The 19,349-nt window shown below is 36.9% G+C and overlaps 2 protein-coding genes across 2 annotated transcripts in view; one reads left to right on the top strand and one right to left on the bottom strand.

Moving 5' to 3' along the window:
- LOC149302769 (periphilin-1-like) overlaps positions 1-2,657 on the top strand; it is a 53,860-nt gene extending 51,203 nt beyond the window's left edge. The window contains exon 8 of the mRNA XM_089481974.1: positions 2,472-2,657. Coding sequence (XP_089338100.1) covers positions 2,472-2,657 — 186 coding nt within the window. The remainder of the gene's footprint in view (positions 1-2,471) is intronic.
- A 9,231-nt stretch (positions 2,658-11,888) lies between these two features.
- Positions 11,889-17,428, bottom strand: LOC149302768 (prickle-like protein 1-B). The gene is made up of 7 exons (XM_089482120.1): positions 17,291-17,428; positions 16,059-16,172; positions 15,474-15,611; positions 14,811-15,014; positions 14,363-14,549; positions 13,287-14,153; positions 11,889-12,727 (listed from the first exon to the last, which is right to left on the bottom strand). The coding sequence occupies exons 1-7, from the start codon at positions 17,408-17,410 to the stop codon at positions 11,889-11,891; spliced, it is 2,469 nt and encodes an 822-aa protein (XP_089338246.1). The 5' UTR covers positions 17,411-17,428.
- Positions 17,429-19,349: the final 1,921 nt, after the last annotated feature.

The raw sequence follows: 19,349 nt of genomic DNA, 5'->3' as shown, positions 1-19,349 counted from the left end.
TAGTAATGATGATGTATGTTCATCCATCACAGTTGTAGCGTAACAATAGCAGAACATTCTCAGTTGAGTGCATTGGATACCGTCAGCCTTGTGAGAAGTATATCGCCACAGAGCAAATGAGTTTCATTGTTTCAAAACAGATTGGTAATGCACTGGCATCCTACAGAGCTCAGTAAACTCAACTTTGCATGTGCGTACATTACAAACTTTCCACACGTACTGTGTAAGTGTTACATACGGTAGTCTTCTGGCTAGTGCTTCCTGTGCCTCCTTTTGTAGGACAATGGCCATTTCACCCAAGTGATGATCTCTCTTTTTGTTGGAGGTGCCATCAGATGTTTTGCAAAACATTTAACACCTGGTCTTTTAGTCGATCACTTTACTTTGTCAACTGCGTCTGTGTGGAAATGTTTACTTTGTGGCACGCTGACAAAAAGTGAATAAATTATGCTGAAATACAGCTGAAGGTGTTTGATTAGTGAGAAATTGAGACATAACAAATAGAATGGATTTCAAGTTAGATTTTCTGTGGCCATAGTCCTTTCACGGGCTCTGGGCGTAAGTCAGGTGCCTATGACTTTATTTTGACGATTCCACCAATTCAAGTATTGTTATGGCTTTTTTTTGTGTGTTCAGAATAAGACCAGAAGTTAAGAAAAGGCATTTAAGGATTGGAGAGGACAGAGGTCCCCTAGACATACTATTCAAGGTGTTCCAGTAGTTGGTATTATCCCACCCAATATAGGCTGGATGGTTGGTGTAAAACTATTTCTACAGGGATTTGCATGCGAGTTCCACCTTTAACGTACCAGCTTTGGTGTGTATTACTTACCAACCCTAGAAAGTTTTTTCCCGCAAGAGGTGCTCATCAGGCTCAGTATATTATATGGCATAGCCAGTGATTTGACTTTACTGAAATTTCACTAAAATAACAAAAATATATACAGCGATATCAATTAAAGAGAAGTCTTCAGATGAAGGTGATACTTTTTAGCGGGCTAGTGTAGAAAAATATATAGTCACAGAAGCATTCAAGTTGAAGCTGTAGGTGCCTGTATTATTAAATAAACCCCAGAATGCTCTAGCTAACATCAATACATATAAAATGTATAAAAAACATTGCACTGCACATCAGCTGGCCTTGTAAAAATAAAATTAAAAAAAAATAAATATTTTTTTGCCAAAAAAAAAAAAAAAAAGGCTACAAAAGGTTCGGCAGATTTTTTACAATATTATCATGAAGGTCTGTGAAGTGCTGCTCATCTGCCCCTTGGATGTTATATGGGAGTGTCTCTACCACATCCTTCCCTACCATGGAGGGGAGAACAATGCATTCCATGGTGAATTGTATGGTATATACACTGAGCCGTGTGCTTCTACTTTGTAAAAAAAAGAAAAACATGTTGATTAATGTTATCCGTTTGGCCTCCTGTTATCCCTTCATTAATTAGGGGTAAATATGGAATTGCATCCTCCCTATGGGAAATCCTGTGTGATGATTTTTGATGACTTTGTCAAACGTTGAACCACTATTTCCTTTACTTGGCATGCGGAATGTACAGTTCTGCTGTTGGCCTTTTAACACTTAGAATGTCTTAGGGAGCTATGGAGTAATCACAGGTGCTAGCCACTTATATGTTATGATGTCCTCAGTAAATGGAAAGTGCGAACATAATGGATGTATTTAAATTTTTTTGTATTCAGTTTCCATAGATTAAACATTTTTCACGGTTTTGTTTTTAACACCAGTTAAGGGACAGTAAATGGCAATATACACTTTAAATACCGCTCCAGCCCTATTTTCATGTAAAATGCATGCTAGAGTCCGTTATGTGTGAACTACAATGCATTTTACAGCATGCAAATCGCAGACATTTATTTTTTAGTGATTAAGAAATCGATTTCTGTCTCATTTAAGTCCTTTCCTGGCTGCACCTACTGAACCAGGAAGTCTAAGCAGGAAGCATACCTAGGTATGCTTTCTTCTCATGCTCAATTGAAGTAGCGGCGACAAACTGACTGCTGAGTGAACACTGACTTGTCGGTTGCACGCTAGAACAGGAGTTTGCAGGAGAGTTAGGTTTTCTATTCACAGACCTCATCATGCATTATGGAGGGCATACCTAAGAGATCTTCTACTGCAAGACGTGGTTGATTGGCCATGTATAGTTAATTTGGTGAGATTTCATTAAAAATCATCCCACCCTTTGAACTTTGTATTATGCGTAGATGGCTTTGGCCGTTCATCCAAATTAAATCTTTAATTACAATGTTTCTGTAAATACAACTCATTATAGCATCAGGTTACAAGAATAAATCCCGTCATGCTAAAAAAAAAAATAACCATGTTTTGGTTCCAATTGGAAAATGTATTCATATTATTCTGAAGTGTGGTGTTTGGAAAAGCAATTATTGTTTGGCTTCCAGATTGCTCAGTTTCCCTGACTCTGAAAATGTTCTTATCCTTTCAGGTATACAGACAAGACTGTGAGACATTTGGCATGGTTGTGAAGATGTTGATAGACAAAGATGCGTCTCTTGAGAAGCAGATCCAATACGCCTTAAAACAGAATTTAAGTGAGATTGGAGAGCGGTGTATTGAAGAGCTGAAAATGTTCATTGCAGAATATGATGCAGCACATCCAGATCTGGCATAGCATGTGAATTGTACTGATCATGATGACAGATTTTAAATCATATACCTTACAGCGTTTAACCCGCATAACTATTTTGGATATCAAACAACATTGAAATTGTCTGGAAGGCTTTCTTAGATTGTATACATAGGATTTTTTATATATATGTTTAGTATACGGTTGTTACATGTAAATACTATATGATTATATAGAGCTAAAATGTGTGTACTTTGGCGGTACGTTTCTTGAAAAGAAAAAAAAAATACACAGATTCTGTCGTTTTACAGCATTGTTTGGAAACCTCCTCTTATGTACATAGTACTTACCAGGACCTAAATTTGTTTGTCATTTTTGTTTTTATGATTATCTGTGGGATATAAGGTTATTAAAATATTTTGTGTTTTTATTTAAAAAAGAAAATATATGTAAGGTATTTTTTGGCACAGTATGTTTGGTTTTTTTTTATATTTTTATCATAAAAAAGGAATTTTATGGGATATTTCTATTTAAGTTGAGGTATGGGGGTTTTTTTTTTTCAAATATTACCAAACTTTCGGGAAGATAATGGCACTAGTGATATCATTTTTGAAACTATTGATGTGGCACGTATAACTGCGGTGAAAAAAACCCAGGATGTAACGGTGTGTCATTTTTTTGTGTATTACATGTGTCTTGTTAGGCTTTTAAGAATTTCAAGTGTTTACTGCAAAGCAGTAAGATAATCTTTTCTTAATACTGTAATGGAAGGGGGGGGGCAAGATGTCAGGAACCAGTAAAAAAAATAAGATGTTAAATTTTAATTTTATGCAAAAAAAATTAGCGCTATGTGAGGTATGAATACTGTGATTGTGTAATGCCAAGTCTGAAATGAAATAGGAAAATATGTTCATAATAGCACCTTTTAAATTATACAGGTGGTACATTTCAGATTCACCTGTGCCAAGGAAACAAAAGAACGTCCCTTTGAGTTAACATTACCACCCTGGGATGCAGTGTGTGTTCTTAAAATAATTGCATATATAATTTTATTATTTAGGGAAACAAATGTCCAAGGATGCTGGGTTTACAGCTGTAGCTATAAGGTTATTTTCACATACTTCGTCATATGTTAAAGTGCAGCTTATAAACCATATAGAACCAATTATAAATATAAACAGGGCTGCACACCATGCCATGCAGTTTAGTATATTATCAAAAATATTATTTTAATAAATTAGCTCTGATGCCAATTCATCTTATATATACATCTGCAAACATTCATTAAGAAAAAGAAAATACAAACATTATTAATACATAGTTTCCATATGTGTAATACTGATTGTCTTGGTATCACTGAATGCATATGTATCCTCCTTTAAAAAAACACAATTATGTCTTCTTCTTAAAAGCTGGGAACCACGAATCCACGGAAATAAAAAGAAAACATCATACCAATTTGCTGATAATGGTACTCCAGAAAATCAAAGTAGTCATTTCATTATAGTGGTTATATAGTTTGCAGAATTCATTAACTGTAGTAGTCCAGTGAATTAAAATCATTCAACAATTCATTAATATCGTTAGTCCAGAATATCACTACATTGCAAAGATTCAGTTCAAAATAATAATAATATAACCATTAAAGCTGGGAGGCACTATGTATTATTGATTTGGGCCGAATCGATGCAATTTTCTGATTTAATGTTGGTGAATTGTTGAAGAAATATTTGTGATCATGGATGATTTTGATTTACTGGACTACTACAATTAATTTATTTCTGCAAACTATATAACCATTATAATAAAACATCCACTGTAATCTGAGCTATTTTTATTAATGAATTAGTTTGGTGAATACGTGATTCCCAGCTTTTAAGGAGAAGATTTACATACATACACTGATGCCAAAAAAATCAGTATTACACACCTGGAAACTATTGAGTAATTTATATTTCTTATCCCATTTTTTGTTTTTTCCATATTTTCTCTCAAGTTAATTACGGTAGCTTTTGCTGGTTTATATATAAGACGAATTTATTGGAATTGGTCCTCACTTATTTATTAAAATAAAAGTAGATTTATTATTTTTGATTATTTAATATACTAAAATGTATTGCAGGGTGTACAGTCCTGCTTCTATTTATTATTTGTTAAAGTAGCTGACTCCCACTCATTGAAAGACACAATGCAACTTCTGTAATATGCTGGCCATAATTTTGTGCCTGTAGCCATGTTGTCCATGCCATAACTGTTTATTAAAAAACTTTTGTGTGTATAGTTGAATATTAAAACTATGTTTGTGTTTACTTTGTCTGAAGAATGGCTGCCTATTGTAAGAAGAACCAACTCTGTATTATCCATTAGTAAAAGACCAATGTAGTAGTATTAGCATTCCTTTTGTGTCTTTTTTTAAAAATACAGGTTTTGACTCAATAAACAGTTGAGTTGTATAAAATACAATAGGAAATGGAATCTGGCTTCATCAACTATATGTGGTTTGTATGGCCCTTTGTTTTTTTTCTTACCTCATTTGGCTGCGGTTTTTATGTTGGAAAACACCCCAAACAGTTTGTGCTCTTGGACTAATGAACGGTTAGACTTGCAAGCCTGCATGCCAGTCTTCGGATGTGTGCCCTGTATTTGCCAAAACATACACACGTTATAGAACAGTCTCTCGTCTATCAATCCTAAAGAGTGGATGTATAGATTGAACGGTGATTTTCTTACCTGTGCTTTCTGTGTGCAAACTGTTCTCAAAAGATGTTTTGCTATTATTTTTACATTTCCTTTTTATATAAAGCAAATAAAATATTAACATCATCACTGCAAGACTTTTCAGCGACTACATTTACTGCTATAGTACAATGAATGAACAGACCCAGCACAGCAAACTACTGAATGCTTGTGTTCTTGCCTACCACAGTTTTGTTAGGCTAGGCATATTATATTTCGGTATATATATTTTATCCTATGGGTAAACTCATTTTTTGAATTTGGATATGAAATCTATAAATATTGCAAAAAATTATTGTGGTATAAAGCCTCCAAACTCTTAAATTGTTATCTAAGACAGTTGTCTGCAGATCTCGTTTCACCCTTATGATTTAGTTGCTTTTGGAAGCATCAAGAGTTGGAGGTTGGTGTGTCTGATTATCTGTATCCAATTCATCACAGTTTTTCCTTATCTCTATACGACCGCACTGGAGCACTGCTAAAAACGACATTTTCTGCTAATATATCTAAAATTAAGCTAAATGTTCAGTGATTTAGGAATTCTCAGGAAGTATTAATTAAACAAAGGTATCCGGCACTCATGGATCACAATTGATGGTGCCAGTCTACACTCCTTTGTCTGGAACAAAGTAATAGGAAAAGAACACAATAGGAATATGCTCTCAAAAACCACGAAATAGTATATTAATACCAACAATAAAGTCATCATGGTCACCGTCAAGAGATAAGAATACAATTTAAGTTATTTATCTTCTCTCTATGTAGCTCTACAAATACCAATTCAACTTTGGTAGCTCATGGTAACACAATTCAGGAAGCCGTATTCCCATTTAATTCAGAGCACCGTGCTTTTCTGGTCAAATCCACATTCTCTAAAAAGAATAGTATGGAAAGATCCTAGCCCCGTATTTTTAAGATGATAATAGTCCTTGGGATTGTTGGAAGAAATCCATACAATAGGGGTGAGAAATAAAATGAGAAACCTGCATCTGCAGTGGCTGTGCATAAACCCAGCAAGTGATGTATTGTTATAACAAACCATTCATTCATTCATTCATTCATTCAAGTAGTGGTAACTAAGCACTTCATGAAGGAGAAACTCATGAGGAAGGTTGTTCTTAAAGTACCGTTATTGAGATGATTAATATATTTTATATCACTAAACTGCTCAATGAATACATTCCAAGGGGGATGGATAGGTTTCTATTCAGAACCTGTCTGGATCAGTAACAAGTCTGTTGGTATATATAGAAACTGAGACATGATGCCATGTTATTCTACGCTTATTTTGTAAAATTACATTTTATTTAAATTCTATGTAACATTTCTCAAATAGGCTAGCAGGCCACAATTATCAGGCTTTGTCTCTACTAAAAGTTGTAGAAATTGCTTTCTTATAATACAGAAGAAGGCCGGAGAGGCTAAAAATATCCTTGGGGATCATCACCATACTGCACCATGACCTACATTTCAAAATTCCATTTGTCTTATGTCAAGCTTAAAGAACAAATCAATGTTGTCAATTACATTTATTCTGTTTGTGAAAACGCATCTCAATCCTATGCAATAGGGGGAAAAAGCTTAAAAAAGGCCTGTTTCACAAAAATAACTATCTGTTCTGCTGAAAGCAGGAGGTCTGGACCATGCAACGTGAGAGCAACATGCCACCTTCGGTAAACGCCACGTATTCTCAGAGCCCCCATATCCCGCGCAGTGATTGATGTTTTACAATAAGAATAGACATGAAATTGGATTCTGTGCAAAATGAAAATTTCACACACCACAGTGACATGCTTCAAAGTCGTTATTCGCTAAACAGTGACATTTCTTTTGCCTCCTTTTGAAGGGTCTGGCCAGATCATGGTGGAGTCTGCTGCTTTAGTTTATATTGAATTACGTTTTCCGAACAAGATGTGTCCCAGCTGTTGAATGCACAGTAAGAGGCCACATCACCCCCTGAACCCTTTCAGCTGCTTCCACGTCTACCTTTCTTTAACAGTCAGGCTGATGACCTACTAACTGCTCTCAATATTTTGGTGCCAGAATCATACATTATTTAATTACATCATGATGACCACATACAGGACACAGCGAGTCTAAAAGTGGCCATACGTCTATGTATTTGTAAGAAATTTCCAGTGTATCTGAGGGCTGCGCACAACTTAGGCTATGAGAATAGTATAGATAGAAGATCCAGCTCCACAAATAAGGGTTAAAAATTCAAAATTTAATTAGACCAGTTAAAACATGACAAAAAAAGAGAAAAAAGAGAGATGTGCTCAAGTGATTGAGAAAAAATACGCCAACGCGTTTCAAACCTTACGGTTCTTAATCATGGCCATGATTAAGAACCGTAAGGTTTGAAACGCGTTGGCGTATTTTTTCTCAATCACTTGAGCACATCTCTCTTTTTTCTCTTTTTTTGTCTATCATGTTTTAACTGGTCTAATTAAGTTTTGAATTTTTAACCCTTATTTGTGGAGCTGGATCTTCTATCTAAACTGTCATTTGGATTAACCGAGGATATGGCTCGGCCTTCTATCCCGTGCTCCCTGCAATTTGAAGCGTCTCTGCAAAACATCTAAATGGTGAGCTGGAGTTATCTTTGTTTTTTATGAGAATAGTAGTTCACAATATTTATTTAAGGTACATGTTTAAAGCCACAGTCATGTTACTAAATTCCCCTGTAATACATCTTTGCATCTGCTCCAACAAGTCCGTCACATTGCAATACATTCCAAATAAGTTATTGTCTAGACTCTCCTGATACTCTGCATTATCGGACCTATCAAATTGTGTTATTAATGTCACATAATACCCATTTTGTTCAACTGGTTTTCATTAGCCAATACTAAGAGTTACTGAATTTTGGCAGATGATGTTAGAGTAAAAAAAACCCAAAAACACACTGATTCCAGAGCAAAAGATATTTCTATGATTTTAGCAAATGCGATGAGAATGACATTAAAAATAAACACATTATGGGCAAGAATACATCTGATATTGATCATCGGAAGTTATGCTATGCAGTGTTGCAGTACAGACATCTCTGTTAAAAATGAGGTCATCATCCTGGATGATGTAATCCCTGTACAATGATGAACCAGTTTATGTATAATCCATTAAAATGAAAACCAGTCTCAAAAATATTTGTGCAGGGATCTGAAATCAGGTGCTCCATGACAATGTTAATTGAGCCATTATATAAAATCTTCTTTAAAAACTTGGGGGCAAAGGGTAGTAGAAGTAGGGATTGAAAAAGAAAAAAAAAAAAAAGGTAAGAGTTTTTGGAACGGGAATGTTTTGCACGTGATAAGAAGGTTAATAGTGCAATTCCAGACCGCAGTCAGAACATGGATATATAAACTGTACAGGAGAAGGACCTCCCAAGCAGTGATCATAAACAGAGAACTTTTTTTTTTTTGTTTGAGGCGTACCTTGGAAACGTAAAACCTGATGGCAGATAACCATTGGGCCCATCCAGTCTGTCCGTTTTTCCTGATGTCGGACTCAGACCTCAGTTTCATCTTGGATTCAAGATCGGATGAAAGCGATCACATGCATGTTTAAAACCCCTCACTGTATGAACCTGTACCACTTCTGCTGAGAGACTGTTCCACATATCCACCACCCGCTCACATAAAACTTTCTTCATTACATTTAATTACATCTACAGGTTCGTTATTTCGAAAGGAAGTCATAGGTTTGATGCAGATTTTAAGTTTGTATTGTATGCAAACTGATGCATTTTCGTGACGGCAGGATCAAAATCGAGTTTTAGGAACAAAGATTGAATACACAATGACATTTTACTACAGAGTGGAAAATATGACATATATAAGCAGTGTATGCAAACACTATCGTTTTGTTAGGATAGTATACTTTTAGCGGCGTGCTGCGGAGCTATAAATTCTTATAGATGTAAACAGACAGACCTGTGCCATTGTGACTGCTCAGCTACCAGATATACCATCTGATTCACTCACTCTCACGTAGGGGTCTTTTCAGGATAACACACACTCATTTGTTATGACAACCTCATACCGCTGTAGGATGAGACAGTACCGAGTTTGTCAAGATAGAGCTAAATATTTTAAATCTGTATAAGAAACACACTCAGTGTTCCAGAATGTAGAATAAAGATTTATTTAATATTTATCCAAATAACGGGCTTTCATTTCATAAAAAAGTGAAGCGTTCCCCGTGTGGCTAAAACAGTATAGTCAAATATCTAATGAATTAAAAATACATGCTTTTAAAAGCATTTCAATATAATATAAGTACTAACTACAGAACACTGTCACAGTTGTAGCCAGGACTGCAGGAAGCTGAATTAATTAGTAGGGTCGGACACACTGCGGGGTAGGGGTGTTTTGGAACACCCTGAGAAAAGTCTAACCTATCTTCACAACAGGCATCGCACAACAGCTCATGCTAAAAATCACATCTCGGTCTTCACATTGTGCAGAGATGAGAGCTCATAGTGATCTACTTAGAATATTGCAATTCATACAATGCTATGAGCTCAGCAGTTTGATTGCCTCTGTTAACCTTGCACCTTTACCTAGACTGTCTGACCTCACATTTGCCTCGTCTGGGTCAATCCTTGGGTTATCCTTGCTCTTGATGATTACAGTAGTAAACAGTTAGCCTTAGCAGCTACTAAACATAAGTCAGATATGAGCTCTATAAATGACCATATAAAAAGAAAAACGTTAGATCATGCGGTAACCAAGGTCAGATGGGTACAAAAAACAGCTTCGGTCTTAGACACTTTTTTTTTTTTTTACTTACTCTTTAGTCCACTCAGTAAAATGTAACCATGTTCAGCCATTAGACCTTTATTACTTTTTGTTTAATTTACTTTTAACTTTGTAAGTGTTAATGAGACTGTTAGTGTCTATGATAGACTGGCTTGGCCAAACTTGACTAGGGAAGGTCTATATCTTCCTTTTGGAATTCTTGCTACCCGTGAACATGTGCTTCACCCTCAGTGTTTGCACTTCCTTTTAGTAATCCTGGATTCTGGAAATTCCTTTTTATGCGGGGCAGAGCTTCCCGAAGCCTACGGTTTGTCTTTAAGATCTGTGGAAATAGCAATGCGCTAGTAGGTACGGTAGGACTGAAGACATGGTCTGATGCGTGGAACCCTTTGCTACAGACACCTGCTTTTCTATTCTTCACAGAGTTAATTTTTTTTTTTTTTTTTTTTTTTTTTTTTTTAAATCGAGGGACTGCTTGCTTTGGAATCTCCTCCTTTGGGGGAATGGTAGCGAGCCAACAAAAGGTACAAACATTGCATGAAATTAGATACTCCTTCACTTCTACAAAACGCCAAAGTTGAAGATGAATTTGACGTTTAAGAACCATGTACTAGCCACAGGCTTCATGTAAGAACTAGGACTATGACAAATTAAACCCAAATGTTCATGTAAATCATTTATATTTTAATTCACAAAAGTGAGTCAATCTTTTAGAAATACCAAACAAGCAGGAGTTTTCAAACATTTTAGAGATACAAGCTATTGCTGTGATTGCTGTAGTAAACTCAGGTCTGTTATTTTTGAAGATCTTAAGCAGTAATTAGCTGACCCATATATAATTGGAGAAGCCTGAATGTTTCACAGCTGCACGCCATGCAGAGGACAAGAAACAAAATATTTTTCTGGGTCACAAAATACCGTTTCTGCATTCTAAACTATTTGAAAAGGAAAAAAAAAATACACAATCAAGCAATAAGCCATAATGGTTCAATATGAGGCCCATCTTTGTGATATTTTGAGAGATATAAAAATATCAGGTTCTAAATTTAAACATATACAATATGTACATTTATTATTTGCACAGTTAAATTAGGGCTAAAATTGTTTAAACGCTACATTATAAATAAACTGCAGCTACATATTCTACACTTAGTGTGGCTTTAAAATATTTCCAGAACTAAACATCCTTCAACAGTACTGGTTAAAAATAAAAATATAAAAAATAAAATAAAAAATCAAGTGTAAATAACATTTCTTGGAGAAAATCATTGCGTTGATAAACATCATATTTGACAGCGGGTATAAAAACTGTACTAAGAAATTATATGAATGGGTTACCATGTCCAAATGTAAAGGAGATAACAAATGAAGCAGTAATCCTAAATGTATTGACTTAAGCATAGCAGAAGGGCAATGCTTGAAGGAGTAATGAGATAACATCTTAAATGGGAAGATAGTTGCATATCAAAGCATAATGTGTGTGACACACGGATGAACTGCAAATATTAAATTGTGTGCAATGCAATAAAACATCAAACCCAATATGGAGCTTTCTTATTGTCCAAGCCTGCTAAATACAAAACAAAAAAAAACAAAAACAAAAAAAGGATATTCAAAAGGTAATTACACTGTAAACACCAGCCGACCTGTTTAGTAGATTGGCAAAGCAATAGAAAAAGTACTTTAGCAAATAGCAAAGCTATTAATGAAAACGGTGCTTTTAGAGTCAAAATGTGAATATATTGTCTTCACAGGAATGCAAAATAATGCCAGAGATTCAAGAAATAATGCAGTTTTTGCCTTTGTGACCCTTTTTCTTTTTTGATTTAGTGGTCCTTTGGCCAAAATGAGAACTTGGTAGTGCAGTTGTTGGACTAGGCAAGCCGTCTGTGTAATACTGAAACCTCTGAGGTCGTGGAATAGGCTGTCCAAGAAAATACCCTTCCTCTTCGGAATCAGAAGAGGAAGATGAACATGTGGAACACCAAGAATCCTCATCTTCACCATAAAGCCCAAATTGTCTTTCAAGTCCATACTCAGAAGTCGCACTGGTGTAGTGTCCAAAAAGCTCAGTGTTTTGCATGTATGCCTGTACCTCATGAGGAGTTTTATTATGAAAAAGTCTCTCGTAGTCTTCAGACGTGTAAAATCTGTTTTTTTCTTTTCCACATGGTTTGTTGTCAGCAGCGAGGTGAAGTGCATTTTCAGAACGAGATTTACGGCTTTTCCTGCGTCGATGATGATGGGGTCTTTGACTACGTTCCTCAAAATTGTAGACCCTTCTTCGACTCCTTTCACTCATTGGTGGTTGCCGAACCTCAACGCTGCTATAGTCTCCATTGTCGATGACATCATCAGAAAATTTTACTTGAGGTCTTGTTTGGGATTTTGACCTTCTCAGCATTGATACTGGCATCGGTTTTTCCTCTGGAAGTGGCTTTTCCTGACACATCTCAGAACTTAAACTTTTCAAGGATTCTGTACTTCTATTGAGCATAGATGAATTAAGTGTCCCCATGTTGCTCATTTTTTCACAATCCCTTGTATCCATACCTGGGAAGCTTTGAAAAGCATAGTGTGGTGGTCTTGCATTGTTTTCTCCATCTACAGATGCTCCTGAAATAAGAAAGGAAAAATGTACAGATTAGCTTCTAGTGCAAAAGACACATACTATTTCTAACAATAACCTATAATTTGTGAAAGCAAGCTCAAAACATACTTCTTCATACAGAAGGGAAATTTAGCATAATCACTTATTGGAGAATTATGATAGGTATACTTTATAAATTTAACCTTTGCCCATTCATGTAGTTATATGAAATGGGCTATACGTATTTCATTATTAATTTCATATTTCTTAAATTTGCTCTTGCATTTATCCTCAATTGCTTCTCAATCTACATGCTTACTGAGTCGAAATGCCAGATAAGGGGAGGGATAAAGTTATAGCATTTGCCCGTCTTCACCTATTCTTCTATGTTAAAATTAACTCTCTGCTTCAGCACACTGGACCAACAAGCCCTGGAGGACCCAAGAATGTCATATATGGCTGTGCAGTGCTGTCACTGCAAGATCAAAGACGTGTGCCAAGGTGCCTTACAATAAAATGCAAGTCTTTAAAACATTATTAAAAAACAAAAACTGTACACCAATTACATACGGACATAAAAAATACCTGTTATATTAGATAAGGCCAGTGAATCCATGGAATCACAAATGTTGCCATCTTGTGGTTTCAGGTCATCTGATAAACACTCCAGTGAACTTTTATACCACTGGGTCTTGTCATGTTTGTAACCGGAGGCTGTATGTTCAATCTCTAGTTCTTGCATTTTTCTGCTGCTGGCGGGACCAGGGTGACTTCCATACGCAGAATCTCCTAGGCCATCCTGTGACTGAGTCCAGTACATATCTGCCTGGTACTTTTTACTTGCCAGACTCTGACTACGACCATTTCTTTTTAAATCACTGCTGCTTTTAATATTCTCAGACACCCAGTGCTCGCCAGATCTTGTGTCATCAGCCGGCTGCTGAAAGAGTCCTTTTTCTCCAAACTTTAGAAGTAATTGTGTCATGTAGTCATCATGTTCAGCCCATTCTTCATGATCATCTGGAGTATCCTGCTCCTCTCTTCCTTTCCAAAAGTCATTACTATCATAATTGGCTCCTTGCCTTGATAAGCTGAGGCCATCCATCTTACGTGACAGTGTGTCATCAGCATTACCAGAAAGTCCAGGGAACTTGTAATTTAATGCTGGAGACAGCAAGAGAGACTGCCTGCACTGATCTGCAGATCTGCTGCTCTTTCCCATGCGTATACTTCTTCTGGATTCCCTTGACCTTGCAGATTGGAACGCAGAGTCTGAAGAATCAGAGGCATGCACATCTTCTCCTAAACTGCATGTCTTGGAACAATAAATGCGGCCCTTTTTGGGAAGAAATGGACAACCCAGAAGAGAAACTTTACATTGGGCACATGAAAAGCAGCTCTCTGTAGCATGCCAATGCTGGCCATCGTAGGTCATCTGTGCATGATCGACACCTGAGAAGAGGGAAAAACAAAAAAAATTAGTGTTAACAGCCGGTTGTCCTCAAAGGCTTCCAACTGTAGAAATTAAGATACAGAAGTAAATATGTGGTTGGGCTGACAGCATTTACAAAGTTCTATGAAGTTGCCCAGACAGTTTGCACCTCAATTCCTTGTAGCCCATACTACAGTTAGAAATATTAAAAAGTGAATAAAAAAAATACCTATATGCTCTCCACAGGATTCACAATACTCCGCATAATGGGATTCAAAACAACCGCAGCAGAAAGGCCGACCATCTTTCATGATGTATCTTTGTCCTCCTAGCACGGTCTCACACTCATAGCAGCTAAAATGCTTCATATGCCAATGGCGACCTTCAGCCTCTGTGCATTCATCAGCAAATATAATCTACAAAAACCAAGAATGATATAAGAAATGTGTACAAAACTTCTAGAGATAGATGAATATGTGATTGTATCGATCACAACTTGTGTATAAGTAGTAATCTTTTTTTAACAAAAATATAGATGCAACTCTGATGCTAAGTTGTAGCGACGAAAGGAAACTTATTAGAAACATACACCACCCAAGAATAATGGGAAATCCAGTACCAAGTAAATTAACCTGAAAATGGACTACTATTTAATAAACATGTATAGAAAAACTGACCTCATCGCAGGCTGAACATCGTGGCTTAAGTAGTTCTGCATGGTGTCTCCCGCAATGTATTTTCCCATCTTGGTAGAAGTATATTAGGTCAACAAGTAGCTCATTGCATGTTGCGCATGCAAAGCATGATGGGTGCCAACAGATCGATGGGCCAGCCCGAGAGACAAAAATTGCAATTTCACCTCCGTTAATCTTCTCTCCACACTGTTAAAAAAAAAAACCAAAAAAAAAAAACCATGTTGAATTGTTTGCTGGCACGTTTGCTACTTTTCATATTTAAAGAAAAAATACTACTTGTGACATAAAACCAGGGAATTTAAACACCCATTTAAAACCCAAAAGGGAGAAAAGTCTAATAATCCTCAGCCATTAACATTCTAAACGAAGAAAAATATTGCTGATGTATGTTAAGTAGATACTTAGAGAACCACTTAATCTGGGTTTCATTATTTGAATGTGGTTTTAATAATCGTAGCCATCTGGCTATGATTTGACATTTCTCCCAAGCAGAAATCGCCTTACTCTTGCATGTGTGAGAGCAGAATATCTGGGGATACGAGGACTAATGCACGGTAAATACACACATATATTAAATAATGACATTGAACTCATAAGAAATGTTTGTTGTATTATTTGCAATGTTTGCACTTGAATGCTAATTACCTGTTCACACATAGCATGCACTGTGGCTCTTGACAAAAATTTTATATTTCCTCTTCCAAGCGCCTCCTTTTTGCGCTGGGTACTAAACATCTGTAATTCATTCTTCTCTTCTTCACTTAATGACTGGCAATATCGCACCTACAGAAACAAAACATTTCAGTCAATAGTCAGTATTTCTAGGCTTGTGGCTTATTTTGACACTTGACTGCTAAATTCTACAGCGGAATAAATACAGAGCTATTTAGGGGCAGTTGGGCTTTGACTTAAAATTGTACAATTAGATCCAAATAAGCAAATATCTCAAAAGCCTGTTTGCCAATCTGAAGACGTTCACATCACAACGCATCATGGAATTTAAACAGCCGTGGCAAGCAGAAGGAATATGTCAACACAATAAAAGCAGGCTCACGACAGGCAGGCATTCTTCAAATGGTTACCAGACAAGACAATGGGATGATGGAGGGAAGGGGGGTCTATTAAATAAAATGAAACTCAAAATCTAATGAAAGGGCATCAAGATCTGTGAACGCATTATTGACAGTCTGAATTGGTTATACTTGCGCAGACTAGTAAATCCGAGGTTACCTCATTGTCGTGCGGAGGGAGCTGATACAGGAGCTGTTTGATACGATACTTTTCGCCCACGCTGTTAACATATGGCACTTTTTCCTCAGGCAGACAGGAAAAATATAATTGGACCTGTATTTTGTATAAAACAAAAGAGGAGAGAGGAAAAGGGTTGCATTATTATTTATAAAAAGGACACGTATTGCCAGTAGACAGAAAACGAGGAGGCTACAACGGCACACAAGGGGGGAAAAAAGTGCAAGGTGTGGGGTGAATTAGAGCCCATGTGATAACGGGCACCAGATGAGCTAACTGAGCATAGCTACATAGTGTGTTCGCACCCAGCTGCTGAATTGCCCCTGTGGAATGCGGCTCACAGGGAGTCTTAGGGAGGGTATCATAAATTATGCACACTTAATGCTACCATTAGGCCCACCTCCTCCAGGACTGGTCAACAAGCCTGTGGAAATTCCAGCATTTCTAGCCACAATTACCTTGCATAACGTGTGAACCTATCTCGAAAACAGCCCCCTATAAACACATTTCATTTGCTCCTTGCTTTTTACACATTGGTGAGACAAAAGCTGCTTTGTCAGCTCCTGCTGGTTGGGTACATCTCATTACTTCCATGTGAGCCCTTTCCAAGAGACCCGCACTCAGCTTCATGGGAGGGGGTCACATCCCAACATGTTTTAACCAGATGCAAGATTTGGCTTTGAAGAGGCATTGCTTATCTGCAGATCCAATAGCCATGCCAGATACACTTTTATTTTTAAACTATCAGCGGTCTGCAGACACAAACTACTGCTAATGAGCTTACAGCTCCCCAAATCTGACCTTCTTACACACTCTCCAATACACAAACCAGTAACAATTCTGCAGCCATATTCAACAAGACAAAGTGCTGGTTATTCAAGCTCCTATCTAGATAACACATGATTATTGGTAGCTAGAAAACCCACAAGAAAGACCTTTCAGCACAATAAAATGAGGTTAATAAAATGATAGACAGCCAGGTGTGAATTTACACAGGAGCCAACAAGGTGAGGTAGACATTGCTCATAGCAGAATTCCCTCACAAACTAATTATTACTTAACTACAGTGTAACATGTCTAGACAAATGCTGGTCAATCCCACCCCAAGACCTAAGGAGTTAAGAAACATTTTAGAGACCTCATAAATCATCGTGTTTTTCTTATATATAACTAAGGAAACATTTTATGCACGCAATGCCATCTTTGGACTGTACCTGTTCAGGACGCAGTCCTGGTGGAACCCATGTGTATTCTTCCATTGCACAGCCAGAATCGTCATCCGACGTTGAACTTCGTTGGCACCCGTAAGAGAGTTTACCGACTTTTTGCTCCATTTCCAAGGGCAAGTATTAGAATATTAGGCAACAGATTGTTCCAGCTCATCAGCTGTCCTGAGAGGAAAAGAGAAAAAAGTTTGATAAAATATGAAAACACCATCCATATATTAATTTGCATACATATAGTCCACATTACAAATCGATGCCGCAGCCTTTGTTGTCTGGGACCGCAAAAACATTTTCACATTATAACTTAACATGATCAAAAATGGCGAACTCCATAAAGTGAAGATGTTGCCTATGAATGGAAAAATACTAGAGCTATTTTTATTAGGTAGAACTTAGTTTAACTAGAATAAATTATATTTCTAGTGGTTCTAATTCAGATGGCACCTTTGCAAAGGCAATAATACTGTCTTAGAATTGGTAGTTACAAGAGATGCCTTGTCCATGTGAAATATGATGGTTTAACAAGGCTGCAACGTGTGTGTATAATACCCAGGCCATCTCCTGATCACTTGCAGGTCAAGGCATTCATTTTTAAACGATATACCACACATTTGGACCCTCTGGTTATCAGAAAGAATAGTGACACAGAAGTTTAAAGAAAACATTTAGTACAGTGGGGCTGCTTTGGTTAGAAGTGTGGATCACAGTTCGGTGTCACAGCCTGGTAGCACATCTGCTACACTTTGCAGTCCCATCATGGGAACTACTCCACGAGAAAAACCATGAACAGATATCATCTGTTAGGTATCTGTTCCACATTTGGACAAAAATATAGGGGACATAGGACAGATCCACAAACAGCGATAGGCACATGTATCGGGACATTCTGATAAAACTGAAATTAAAAGAATTAAAATAAAGGTGGAACTTTGCCAACATATGGTTCTAGTGCTGCTTCCACCTCCAGTAAAGAGTTAGTAGAAAGGATTTAAAGGGCTCTGCTCATTAGAAAGATATCTGGACCACACAGCAATAATACGAAAGCTGTGGTATCTGTAAGACAACACATTTTATATCTCATACAGTTAAAACATCACAATTGTTTGATTCTGCCACTCATGAGTACAAAAATATTTACGAAGGAAAATCTGCTGGGGAAAAAAAAAAAACGTATACCACCTAACAGGAATCAGTCTGTTGGAAGCCATACAAGTGAATGCTTTTACAGTTGTATGCATTCTTCAAAGGAAGTGGTAAAGTACGAGCTATGTCAGTGGCAGTCAGCATGTACAAACCAACTGAGCAGCTGTAAAAACTCGGCCTGGTGGAAGTCCTATTTTGAGTGAGAACTTAACTGCTTACAGCTGATGAATATGATTCTGTCCTGTAAAGCATGCATACATTCTTCACGTGCATGTAATCTAGATATAGTTGTAAAAAGCACCCACAGAGAGGATGGATAGGCAGACAACTGAATGTAAAGAGTATTCAAGCTGTGTTTCTATATTCAAATGTATAATTTGCAAGCTTTAAGAGCACAAAATGGAAGTAGAATAGCATTAATAAAATTGTCAAGTCAAGGCTTTAGTGTAGAAGCACATATTTGACGTCTTCTACCGATCTGTTACACAATTTAATGAGAAGGGAACGACGTGAACCTTAAAGTAATTCCTGAAAATCAGAACCATGATGAATTAGACATAACTTGAGACATTGTGACAAGGGCATCAGACGACTTTTTTTTGTTTTGGACAGTAATTTGTGTAGAAAGCCAACATTACCAAAAATATACTTCTTTAGTGACCTTCCAAACTAATCTAAAAATCACTTTTCCATACAGAGTATGAATGAAAGATGATGAGCACCCTGAAATGTCATGGAGGGAATTAATTTTTATTTTTTCTTAGTGTACAGTGTCTTGGTTTCTGTTTTCTCAGGTGTCGGAAACAGGTGAACTAAGCCACACATTATAGAGGATAGGCTTATTTAGAGATGTTGGTATGGGTTACCGCATGTGCAATCACCAATGCGGTATTTTAAACAAAGG

This window comes from Sceloporus occidentalis, unplaced genomic scaffold (genome assembly GCF_023333645.1).
Source record: "Sceloporus occidentalis isolate IW3139 unplaced genomic scaffold, rSceOcc1.0.p SCAF_17, whole genome shotgun sequence".
NCBI lineage: Eukaryota > Metazoa > Chordata > Lepidosauria > Squamata > Phrynosomatidae > Sceloporus > Sceloporus occidentalis.
Note: the sequence above shows the minus strand (reverse complement) of the source record. Positions and strands in the feature narration are given on the sequence as shown.

Bases quoted from the DNA above. Each gene is read 5' to 3' on its own strand.
- LOC149302768 (XM_089482120.1), bottom strand. From the start codon at position 17,410: ATGGAGCAAAAAGTCGGTAAACTCTCTTACGGGTGCCAACGAAGTTCA. The intron at 16,173-17,290 runs GTACAGTCCAAA...TACAAAATACAG, and splicing joins CAGGACTGCGTCCTGAACAG to GTCCAATTATATTTTTCCTG. The intron at 15,612-16,058 runs GTAACCTCGGAT...TTGTTTCTGTAG, and splicing joins TCCCTCCGCACGACAATGAG to GTGCGATATTGCCAGTCATT.